The sequence below is a fragment of the Phaseolus vulgaris genome, chromosome 2, assembly GCF_000499845.2.
Source record: "Phaseolus vulgaris cultivar G19833 chromosome 2, P. vulgaris v2.0, whole genome shotgun sequence".
NCBI lineage: Eukaryota > Viridiplantae > Streptophyta > Magnoliopsida > Fabales > Fabaceae > Phaseolus > Phaseolus vulgaris.
The window spans coordinates 12,680,106-12,692,312 of NC_023758.2; the positions used below are offsets into that span (position 1 = coordinate 12,680,106).

Genomic DNA, 12,207 nt, shown 5'->3' on the forward strand with positions numbered 1-12,207 from the left:
GACTGACCATAGTCTAAGCCCTCTCATTACAGTCATTTATCATTTAATATATTACAATTTCATTCAGACAAGTGCAATCTAAACTAATACCTGGACGTACACAATTATGTATTCAGACAGAGGTAAATCACTTAAATTTTTTTTTTTCCAATTTATGAAGTCATGATGTCAATTATGACACCAATTGTGCATGTCCTAAGTACATCATCTAACAAGGTCATAGTACTTTCAGTTGAGCCATGTGGAAGGCTTCTTCAGCATCTACCTTATCCTCCTTAAAAATTACTCTATTTATTTGTTCCCATAAACACCAAATTATCGCACCCACAAGTCTCTCCAACAAATTTTATTTGGCTCTAAACTAAAATAAGTAGAATTGTTCAAAGTGACACAAGGGTGTATTGTGTTGCACTGAAAGGATTCCCACCCAACTACTGCACATATTACAGACTCTATGCTATTTTACCCCTAAAAATGTAGCCACTCTTGACTAATGCACTAAGTATTCTTTGAATGCAGTCACTCACAGCTAAAATTTGAAATGTATACAATAATACGATTAAAAATATCACATGTACTCTCACTAGAAAGAGAAGTACCATTTTAGGACGTATACAAGAGTTATCACTCTTTTAGGTCTCTAATGAATGCGAACAATGTTCCCTCTCACTACTACAAGACCTATAAGCTTAAGAACTTATGCATGTTCTTGTAGCAAGACTTTCATTTTCGTCTTCATCAACCTTAGTCCTTCTTCTTTATAAAAGATCTTCAATATTTATAACTTGAGAATAAAAGAGTCGTTTCACTTCTTTTATAGTCGTGTTGTTGGTTCTCTTTTACCATTGCTTCTTTTTGTGTTTAAGCATTCTTTGAGACATTAAGACTAATTAAATGCTCTTGACTTATCATTGGATGCATATGACTTCTTTTGCAACACTTTTGGAGCATGATATACATCAAAACATCTTGTTCAACAAGATGTTGCGTTTGGATCCAATGATATATTGTTCCCAAAGATAAAAGGCGAGTGAATACGTGTTTAGATCTGCTAATATGGTGAGAAACACGAGTGCCGATTTGCTTGAGTGATCACTGTTGATCACATCTAAGCATTGTTGCGAGGAAGGAAGAATAAGGGAAGGAAAGACAACTCAACAAGTAAATGAAATACACTTTTGCCCTTCCTTTTCACTGTTAGCTTTTGCAGTGTTTAAACGTGCATGTGAATGGTTTTTTTTTTAGCTTAATCGACTTTCCTAGTTGTTGTGTGTGGATTTCCCTGTTATTTTTTTCATCCTTAATCTATTAACCCGACTTTGCATGCATTGAATAATGGATTTTATTTGCTTTGTTGGTGATGTGTTTTTGTAGTTTATTTGAGATTCTTTGTGGTGGTGGGATCCTTAGTTGCTTTGGAGGTTTTGGTGTTGAAATTTTATTTAAAAAATATATGTAAATATTCAATTCATTTAAAATATATTCACTTTTTAATAATAATATAGTTATATTTATTATTATTATTAATATTATAATATATCAAATATATATTGTTATATATAACATAATATAATACAACTTAAATACAAATAAATGTTTTAAAATAAACTAAATACAAATATTAATTATTATATCAATTTAACTAACAAAAATATTTATTGATATTTTTAACAAAATTAAATAATCATAATTACCAATATTTAATAATAATATGAAATTTTTATAGAAGACAAACATATATACTTATTTATAATGAATAAATTATATTATTATTATTATTACAAATGTAAATTAACATTTTTTTTCTAATTATATATTTTATATTTATGCATTTTGTTATTACTTATTTCTATATAACAATTGTCAATTTTTACATATATTTAAAATTTTATATGTAAATTATTTTTTATCAAGTAACTAGTATTTTTTCATAAATTAATTATTGAACTATATCGAAATATACTACTAATAATTTTAATTTATCCAAATTTACACAAAAATACCTAATATTAGATTCTATTTTTTTAAAGACAAGGGTAAATCTATAATCTTACATTTTAAACCTTTAAACAAATAAAAATATTCACACAATTATCACATCACTCACAAACTTCAATAAACTTTTCTCAAAATTTTATTCTAACATATCTCAATCCAAACACTCTAATGCTTATATCTCAATCCAAACACTCTAATGCTTTGCTTGGATTAGGAGTGGATTTGAGAGAGTGAATTTGAGATGATTTGTAGAAAAAGTGTGAAGAAAGTGAGGTTGTTTGGGTTAAGGTAAATAGAACAGAAGGTGTAAGGAAAGTTTATGAAAGTTTGAATGGATATAATTAAAATTATACTTTTTAATTAATAAAAATGTAAGTTTACAAAATTACCCTTATATTTAAAAATTATTAAAAAAATTATTTTGATTGATTTATCTATAAATTATAATTATTTTTAATTAAAATATTATTTTCAGTGATTTTGAAATATTATTTTCAGTAATATATTAGAACTAACTTCGAAAAAATACAAATGATATAAAATTTGATAAAAAATATTTAAATATTTAATAAAAACTTATTTTTATATTAAATAACTTTATTAATTTTTTTTATAATTAATATAATTATTATATAAATTTATTTATTATTATTTATAATTATAATTTTATAATAATTATTAATTATTAATTATTATATATTTTATAACATAAATATATTTAACATTTAATATTTTTATTTTTTTTATTATATTATATTTAATTATGTAATTTTATTTTAAATAAAAATTATTTGAGTTCAAAATAAATAAAAAATAGAAAGTAAATTATAAATAATTAATTATATAAATCTATATATTTAAAACTTGGGTTTTTGATCATGATGGGGTTTTTTTTTTTGCTTTTTACCAAAATAGGATCCGTTTAAAAAAATTACAAATTTAGCCAAGTCGTGTCAATTCAGCACGACTTCATATGCACAAATCGTCCCAATTAGACACGACTCTGTCATGTCATACTGAAGTCGTGTTGCCCTGTCATACTGAAGTCGTGTTGCCCTGTCATACTGAAGTCATGCCAACTTGGCACGACTTCTGCCATGTCATAATTTTTTTATTTTTTTTTATTTTATTATTTATATATTGGGTAGTAAGTTATGTAATGTTAAAAATTAATTTGATACATAATTTTCTAAGAGTGTTAGTTTTAAGGAACAAAAAATTGGATAATCGTGTATGGATCCTGTTTGACGGTAATGTAATACAATAACTTGATTATTTGATTAATTAAAAAATGAAGAAAATTGATATTGAATTTGGAAATAAATAGATAAATGAAAAATTATTGTATTTGGAAAATAAATAGAGAATTATTGTTGTGAATTTGCAAAATAAATAGCTTGAGAAGTAATGATTTTACATAACACGTAATGATGAGAAGAGATTAATTAGAACTAAACAAATTAGTAAGATTCATTACAAGATATAAAATAAAAATATAAAGTTGAACTAGAAGTAAATTATTTATGGGAAGACGTGCCACAATGTGGTCTTCGTATTTGTCGTCGAGGTCTTCGTGGAAGAGGATCATCAACGACATGTTCATCATCGTTGTTATTGGCTTCATTATGAGAAGCTGGTGAGGGCATTGTGGGTCGATAGTGCATGGATGATGTTGGATTATATGCAGAAAGAGGGGTGAATGCCGAAGTTCCAAATATATTTGGTGGAGTGGAAAAAGTACCCGAAGGAGAATGTTCATTTTCTTTATCTATGTATTTATTCATAACACTCTTAGAACATTCATTTTCTTTATCTATGTATTTATTCATTCAATTCAAACATGATCCATACATGATTATCCAATTTTTTGTTCCTTAAAACTAACACTTTTAGAAAATTATGTATCAAATTAATTTTTAACATTACATAACTTACTACCCAATATATAAAAAATAAAATTAAAAAAAAATTATGACGTGGCAGAAGTCGTGCCAAGTTGGTACGACTTCAGTATGACATGATAGAGTCGTGTATAATTGGGACGATTTGTGCATATGAAGTCGTGCCGAATTGGCACGACTTGTCTAAATTTATAATTTTTTTAAAACGGACCCCATTTTGATAAAAAGAAAAAAAAAAAAACAACCCCATGATCCAAAAAACCTTAAAACTTTCTTTGCAGATCTCTTATAAGAAGAAAAAAAAATTGAGATTAAAAAAACTTCTTATATTTATTCTCTTATTTTCTGCGTTTTCTTTATCTAAAACTTTGCATTTTTTCTAAAGGAATACAAATAGGATAGGTAACTTTATTCACATTTTCTTCTTAAATCTTCATATCTTCACTCCTCAAATTTTCACACTTTCAATCATGAATCTAAACACAACCTCTCTTTAAGGTTTACGTTAAAGAAAAACAAATAACTTCTATTTATACATTAATGAGTGTCTAGAATTGTACTTTTAAGAAAACAAATCCAACCAACCTAACTCTATTTTCTCTGCGTCTAACTTTATTTTACGTTTACAAAAGTTCTTATTTTATTTTCTTAGCCAATTAAATAATTTAAATTAATCAAATAAAAATTATATTATATTATTTATTTCTATTTAAGAAAAAGAGAATGTTACAATACAATTATTTTAATAAGAAAAAAATATTAGTTTATCTATTAAAACTGAAAAAAAAAACATTTATGTTTTAGGGAGACGTTTATTTTTTAATGCAAATTACCTAAAACAATCAATTAATTTGAATCAGAATACATTTTTTTTATAAATCTCAATGCTGAAATTTTATAAAAATAATACTGAATAAAGTTATCTTAATCAGAATAATTATGTATTTTAATCAATTGAAAATTGGAAAGCATTTGTACTTTAGGCATGCATTCAATTTTTAAGATTCATTTGCCTAAAGTATTCCCTAATTAATTTATTGAAATCAAAATATATAATTGTATTATTACTTAAGTTAAATCATATAATAATTGTATATTTTGTATTATTAATCAATTGTAATTGTTCCGACCTAAGTCCAAAAGATGGTATCATAGATTAATTACCGCATTCGTGTGTATTGTATTTTTTAGTTTTGTTTTCTGTCAAGGTATTGTCCTTAAAAAAGGTAATATTTAAATAATTTAGAATATTTAAATCACGAATGGGAAGTATAACTAAATAATAATATGAGTAAAAAAAATGTATGTGTATAAATTTAGAATTTTGCTAAGAAAATGATATAATTCTATCGTGTGATGACGTTTATTCTCATGATGATGATAAAAACTCCCTTATATAATAATATATAATAGAATAGATACTATATATAGTATTAGAGTTGTAAATATACTATTAACCAAATTATAAAAATATTAATATATAAACCTTATAATTAGAATTTGAACTAAATAATTGCCTAACGTGCACATAATATGATCATTTAATTTCTCTTCACATCATTTCCTTTCTTCCATTTTCTCTAGTGTAAACAGAGACATAGAAGTAATATATATATATATATATATATATATATATATATATATATATATATATATACATATCTGACTAAATATAGCAATGAATTGAATGGATAAGGTGTATTCCAACAATGGAGATGGGCAAGAAAGAAATGGATTCTAAAACTAGGAAAAGGAATCCCTAATGGATACTGAAATTTAAAGGGACTAAGGACCTATGAAAACCCTAAAGAAATGTACATGATTTTGGATTAAAAAACTATGAACAAATTATGTGCATGGTACTTAACTACATGCTGGTGCATGGAAACTCCTGCTATTCACAAACACAATCGAATCAGGCTTGACTTTGACTGTGGAAGATGGATCGACAAGCTTTGGTTTCATCTTTGGAATTTCTAGGGACTGTGTGAGCTTTAGTGGAGTTCCATTCAACAGCACCACCTGACTTTGAATGTTGCCATCTTCGGGAGTCAAATGGTACTCTTCCCTCATTTGATTTGGTGATCCTCCTTCTTTATCTAGGTACAGGTTCATGTCATTCACCAGGGATACTCTGAACGTTGTGGAATTGGACATGTTTATGAGCAGCACAGTGATGCCATGCTGAAAAGAACGAAGCACAAGAACCAAGGTCAAGAACAAATGCCATTGAGTTAGAGGAAATAGAAACTTCTTGGTTTCAGTTTGTTACTTTTTTCTGTTAATGATTATTTGTAGCATGATGTTTTTTTATTTGATGACCAGTGTAATTAGAGTTTTCGACTTCATGAAATTTTAGTTTCTCAACAAATTTCGATTTTAAGACTTTTCACTCATCTATAAAGATGTATTCTTGAATAATCAAACTCAATGTTGTTGCCAATTGAGTTAAACCTATATGTATAAGTACTTCTTTCATAAACTGTCAAAATAAAAATTGACTAACATTATTATCTCACTAAATTAGGAATTTATGTTCCTATTATTTTTACTGTTACTATCTCACCAAAAGAAATTATTTCTTAGAAGAAGATAATTTATTTTAGATGGGTTACCCCTTTCTTTGAACAATGAGCATATGTACGCAAAAGTGGAGATCCTTCATGAGAGACTGAAAGCACATTTCTTCCCATAAGCCGATGCCACAAAAGTGCTCTGAAAAAAAAAACATGCCAATTTGAAAGAGGCAATCATAACTATTAAATCAAACTGTTATACCTTGATCAATATAAAATCTTGATAATTATGTACACTAGGACTTGTGCACACAAACATATATGATGAGTTACCCATAATAATCTGGGTTAGGAATGAAGTTTGTGGTGTTTAGCATAGCATAGTTTCCTCCAACTAGTGCTTGTCTGCAATAAACCTTGTGGTTGAAGGTTGCTGTCATGCCAAGCTGGTCCAAGTACCTAGTTATTCATTCAGAACACATTGATAACATGTGAATGAGAAAAGAGAAAAAAGCAAAGAAGAAGAAGAAAAGAACTCAATTGATTAACATTTGACAGACCAGAAGCCATTAACAAAAGTATTTGACACATCGTTGCCACCACTGTTATAGGCTCCACCAGATTCCCCAACCCATGCTCCTGCCCGTGGAGTGAATTCCTTGACTGATTCTGAAACATCTTTGAATGTTTGAGCAACTTTGCTCAAATAATATGGATCTTGAACCTTGTTAATAAGATCCTTATCATTACCTTCATTTAGAATAATGGTTAGTATAGAAAACAATCACCAAGACATCTATGTACATACATATATTATTATTAGACAAGACTAGATAGGAGAATCTATATACATACCGGGACCAAGGTTGTAAATGTGGTGGGTCACTCCATCAACCACACCATGTCCAACATTCTCTAAGAAGCTATCAAACCATTCCTTATTATAGAAACCTGCAGGGCCTAGCACCTTTGGCCTTGTACTGGTATTTTGGTATAGCATATTAACTAAACTTCTGAGTTGAGTGATGTCTTTAGCATATTGAACACTGTTTATTTTGGCAGATACCCCACCAGAGCATAACTCATTTCCTGATAAGCACCATGTTAAAAGAAAACTTCATAAGTCATAATGCATCAAGGAAAATATTAAAAACTTATGGATATATGTGTGTAATTCAAAGCTTCCATTTAAAAGGCTTTTAGCTACCTAATTCATATGAATCTATTTTATATCCTTTTGAAATTGAGTACTCCATAAGACTTATGGCATTTGTTGGATCCCAGTCTCCTACCCACTTCACCTTGTCCTCCTTAGAATTTTCCTTTCCATTTAGGGCATTCAACCCAAAAGTGAATTTCACTCTGAAAAGAGAAAAGGAACATGTGAGATTACTTAGTAACATGCATAGTGACATTGAGAAAAAGGATGTGTTAAATTAATACCCTGTTTTGTTAAGGAATTCATTAACTTCATCCCATCTCTTTCTGGGAAGGCATCCTTTGCCGAAACCAAAGAGACCATCACTTTTCTTTTTCATAACGGGGCATTCCTCTTCTTCTCCAATTTGGTAAACGATCTGGTCTTCCAGTGAACCTCCTAATCTGATCCTTAGGGGGCTAAAAGCTGCCAAAATTTTACCAAGAATTAGAAATGATATGTAATATATTTAATTTAATACAAAAGCTTTTGAAGTAAAAATCTTATCTTTTAATCACCCCACAAAGGCTAATAACAGTAAAATCGACTATGATTATTTGACTTAAGAAAAATGAACATACCCTTGATGGCATTTATCAGAATATCGTTAAACAAGTCCTGCAGAAGTTGAAAAACACATAACATAGCATGATGAAAATATGCATGATGGTTGGTTAATGGTAAATACTAAATATCATATTGAGAAGTCAAAGGAAAAGAATAAACACCAGATTCAGAATGCCTGCTTCTCCCCAGGGACATTGGTTGTAGTCACACTTGTTTGGTGGCCACCAATCTATAGTTGCACAGATAAAATTTTCATCTGTGGTAGCGATGTGTGTCACCCCTTTCACTTCAAGGTTCACATCTTTAGCTGAAGACAGGGAATGTAACAAGAGGAGAACACAACATATGCTTGCTTTGATTTCCATTGTGAATGAAGAATTGAGTTATGGAACAGAAGCACTTCTTCTTGTGTATGTAAGTGAAATGTCAGTGAAATTTATACTGTTAGTAAGAACGTATTTAGCAAACACTATCTAGTAACTTTTCTGTTAAGATTTTCTTTTGTTTTAACAACTTTTAACATAGGTTGGTTCTGTTATTTCTCAGAACAACTTTAAGATAACTTCAATGTATTCACAATAATATAAAAAAAAAATTATTTATTTGGATTTAAAATTTAAAAAGGAAAAGTATAATTATAATTCTACCTTCAAAGGAGAAAAATGTGTATATTTTTATTTTATTTTGTGGTTTGATTCTGATTTTATTGCTTCTAGATTAAACAGTCTTTGATTACTCTTTATATTTACAAATTAAATCCTTCTATTTTAAAATTAAACAAATATAATCCTTTCATTGTTTTTTTTCACCTGCAACCCTTATCAAAACAATAATTAGGAGATAATGAAACTGAAATATTAAATAATTTTAAACTTTAGTAGTAAAAAATTAATGAAAGATTGATAAAATTTAAAGGATGTAATAGGGAATCAGACTTAAGTTTAATCAAAAAATATTTTAGAGTTTTCTTTACTTTTGATAAATTTTTCTATTTTAATACACGAGTATTTGATCATAAGATGATTTGCAATGATTTAACTATGAGTTTATGCTAGAAGAATCTTCAAAACACCTTAATTTATATTTTAAGAATTTATTTTTGTTTTTATAAATAAAAAATTTTAATTCCTTAAAAGAATCCATTTTTCATGTCTATAAAATTAAAAATCTTATATTTATTTTCAATATTATGTAATATAATTATGTGTTGAATACAAAATTACATGTGATATAATATCAACACGTAATTGAATATAATGATTTCAAATTTTGAGGATGAAAATTAAAATCAGAAGCTTATATCGATTAAAACCAAAATATTTAGTTATATTATAAAAAGACTAAAAGTAATTATTTTAAACTGTAGAAGATGATTAAAATAAAGAAAGAAACTATCGTACTAAACCTAAATTTTATTTGCAAACCACATGTTTTATCTTCAAGGCCTTAGTATTGCCATTATTCTTTGATTCAAAAACAACATAAACACCTTTGTGGTCTTGCTCATCATCGTATGTCGATTGGATCGTATCTTGTTTTTTGTCTCATACATTTTGCTCCCTAAACTATTCCCACACCTGCGTAGTCTTTTTGCGTTTTTTACATAATCTTTGTCATAGAATGTTAACAAATTAATTTGGAGGTATATAGATGTGTATGAACATGTATTATAAGTAGGAGTAGAATAAACTCTTGTGTTGCTATCATGAAATTATTTGATATTAAATTTTTAATGAATGATTTCAATCACAAATTTAATATGGAATGAAACAAAAATAGACTGAGAAAATTTGATTAAAACAAGAACTTGAAAATATATGATTAAATTATTAAAAGAAAGTAAGAAAAAGATGAGAAGATTTAGAAATGGAAGAAGAATTATGTGATACTTGTAGAAAAAGAAGATGGCTCAGTATTGTTTCACATACAAAGTGTCAAAAATTCTCAATTTTATATTTCTAAAAAATATTAGGATTGAAGGTTCAATTGGCTATAGATCAAGGGTTGAATGGAGCCGAAATCAAAACAATAACCAAACAAAGAGTATAGAAAGAAATATACAAAAATTTATACTAGTTCATCCATCAACAAGGATTACGTCTAGTCCCCTTGAACAACTCACTCAAGAACATTTCACTAACAAGTATTATACACTTCTTCATGTCACATAGGTATTTTCAACCTCTTCAGGTTCACAAAGTATTCTAACCTCTTCAGGTACATAGTATTTTCAACCTCTGCAGGTTCACCAAGTATTCTAATCTTTCTAGGTACACAATATTCTCAACCTCTGCAGGTTTATCAAATATTTTAACCTCTCTAAATACACAGTCTCAATCCCCCCTTGAGTTCAAGGACATGATACTAAGGACGATAAGTATTTGTGTAAAAGGATCTTCTACCGAGGAAGATAAGTGCTAGCAGCCTTTAGAGAGCTTGTGTGAATAAGAGAAGATAATTTGATGTTACATGTCATGCATTTAACGATTCTCAATGTAAGAGCTAATCAAACAATAGCAGAAGAAGAACAAAGACAATGATGAGAGTTCAAACATACTCAGCAACTACTACATTTCTCAAGCCTATAAGAAGACATGCTTCAAAGAGAAGAACATGAAAGTGAACCATAATTTTCAAGTACTAAAACTTTGATGAAGTACTCTACACCTTAAAAGTTTTGTAAAAAATACTATTTGTGTTCGTTTTTCATCAAACTAGTGAAAGACGCTACATTCACATTCTGTAGTGAACTAAGTTCATGATCTATTGATCACCCAACCTTGTGCTTGTATTACCCAAATGCTCTATTAAGTTTTAAACTTGCATGCTTAGTCAAAGAATTTTATCATCTACATCTTATTATAATCCTTGGCAACTTCTCTTTATTATTCCCATCAAATTTCTGCTAATTTAGCTTTAACAACTCTTTATTTCATATTACTGTTTTAGCTAAATTCATAATTCAAAACATAGTTACACAGTAATGGACTCTCATGAAAATAATAGAATGTGTCAGTATGAGGAATTCTCTTGGTATTATTGAATGTTTTATAGAAGTTTCCTTTGGTTTGAATACTTTGGTTTTGTCATTATGTATCCAATATTGTAGTGTCACAATTCGAACTTTGAATTCTTAAAATATACTTTCATTTTTAATTCGGCCATTGTTTTACAAATGTGAAATATTCACTCATTTTTCCTGATAATTAACCTTTATAATTTCGAGTAAAAGAAAATTCAAGTTTTAAATAAATTAAAATTACAATCATTCAATTTTAAAAGCAAGTTTATAATTATATTTGACACTCGTAAAATTCATCTTACTTTCAATAATCATATATCTAGAGTAACGATGGTTTAAAATTGTATAGTTTATAATTTGTTTAACATTAGTTCTCATTGACTTATAAAATTATTATATTATTTAAATATTTAAACTTTAATATGAAATATTAATGGTCTTGGATCTTTAAACAAGTCAAACCTACTGGGACCTTGCAATAGAGTGCTATAATATCCACAAGAAATAGAAAGATAAATTCAATGGAGATGGATGTAGTATCTACAGTGCCCTATACTTGCACCCATACAAACATATTTATTTAATTGAAATTTCTCACATACATATTAATGGATATATAGATATATCAATATTAATTATTTAAATAAAGTAATTTCTTTAGAATGATTTAAATACAATGTTATATTCACTTAATTCAATCTAATTAAAAAGAAGTTTGAATTGAATTAGTAATTTAGTTCTTATATAATTTTTTAAAATATTTTAAGTTTGGGTGAATAATATATTTTTCCCGATATAAAATATAATTCATACAAGACAAGCAATCTTACTGATATTACTAGTGGCTCAGAGATATCATAATCAAAACTTGTGTATTTGATTATAATACTCAATAATACTATCACTAAGCGACCCTAATGGGTGAGCAAATTCAAAAATTCTCTCTAATGTTCTCAAAGGCCACAGATTTGTAATCAAAATTAAAATATACAAATAAAAGAACAC

General features: G+C 27.7%; 1 protein-coding gene across 1 annotated transcript; it reads right to left on the reverse strand.

Moving 5' to 3' along the window:
• Nucleotides 1–5,664: 5,664 nt before the first annotated feature.
• Nucleotides 5,665–8,545, reverse strand: LOC137809620 (heparanase-like protein 2). Its single transcript, XM_068610727.1, has 9 exons — nucleotides 8,342–8,545; nucleotides 8,195–8,231; nucleotides 7,859–8,039; nucleotides 7,623–7,777; nucleotides 7,271–7,504; nucleotides 6,976–7,165; nucleotides 6,749–6,874; nucleotides 6,515–6,614; nucleotides 5,665–6,083 (listed from the first exon to the last, which is right to left on the reverse strand). The coding sequence occupies exons 1-9, from the start codon at nucleotides 8,543–8,545 to the stop codon at nucleotides 5,763–5,765; spliced, it is 1,548 nt and encodes a 515-aa protein (XP_068466828.1). The 3' UTR covers nucleotides 5,665–5,762.
• Between the last annotated feature and the right edge of the window lie 3,662 nt (nucleotides 8,546–12,207).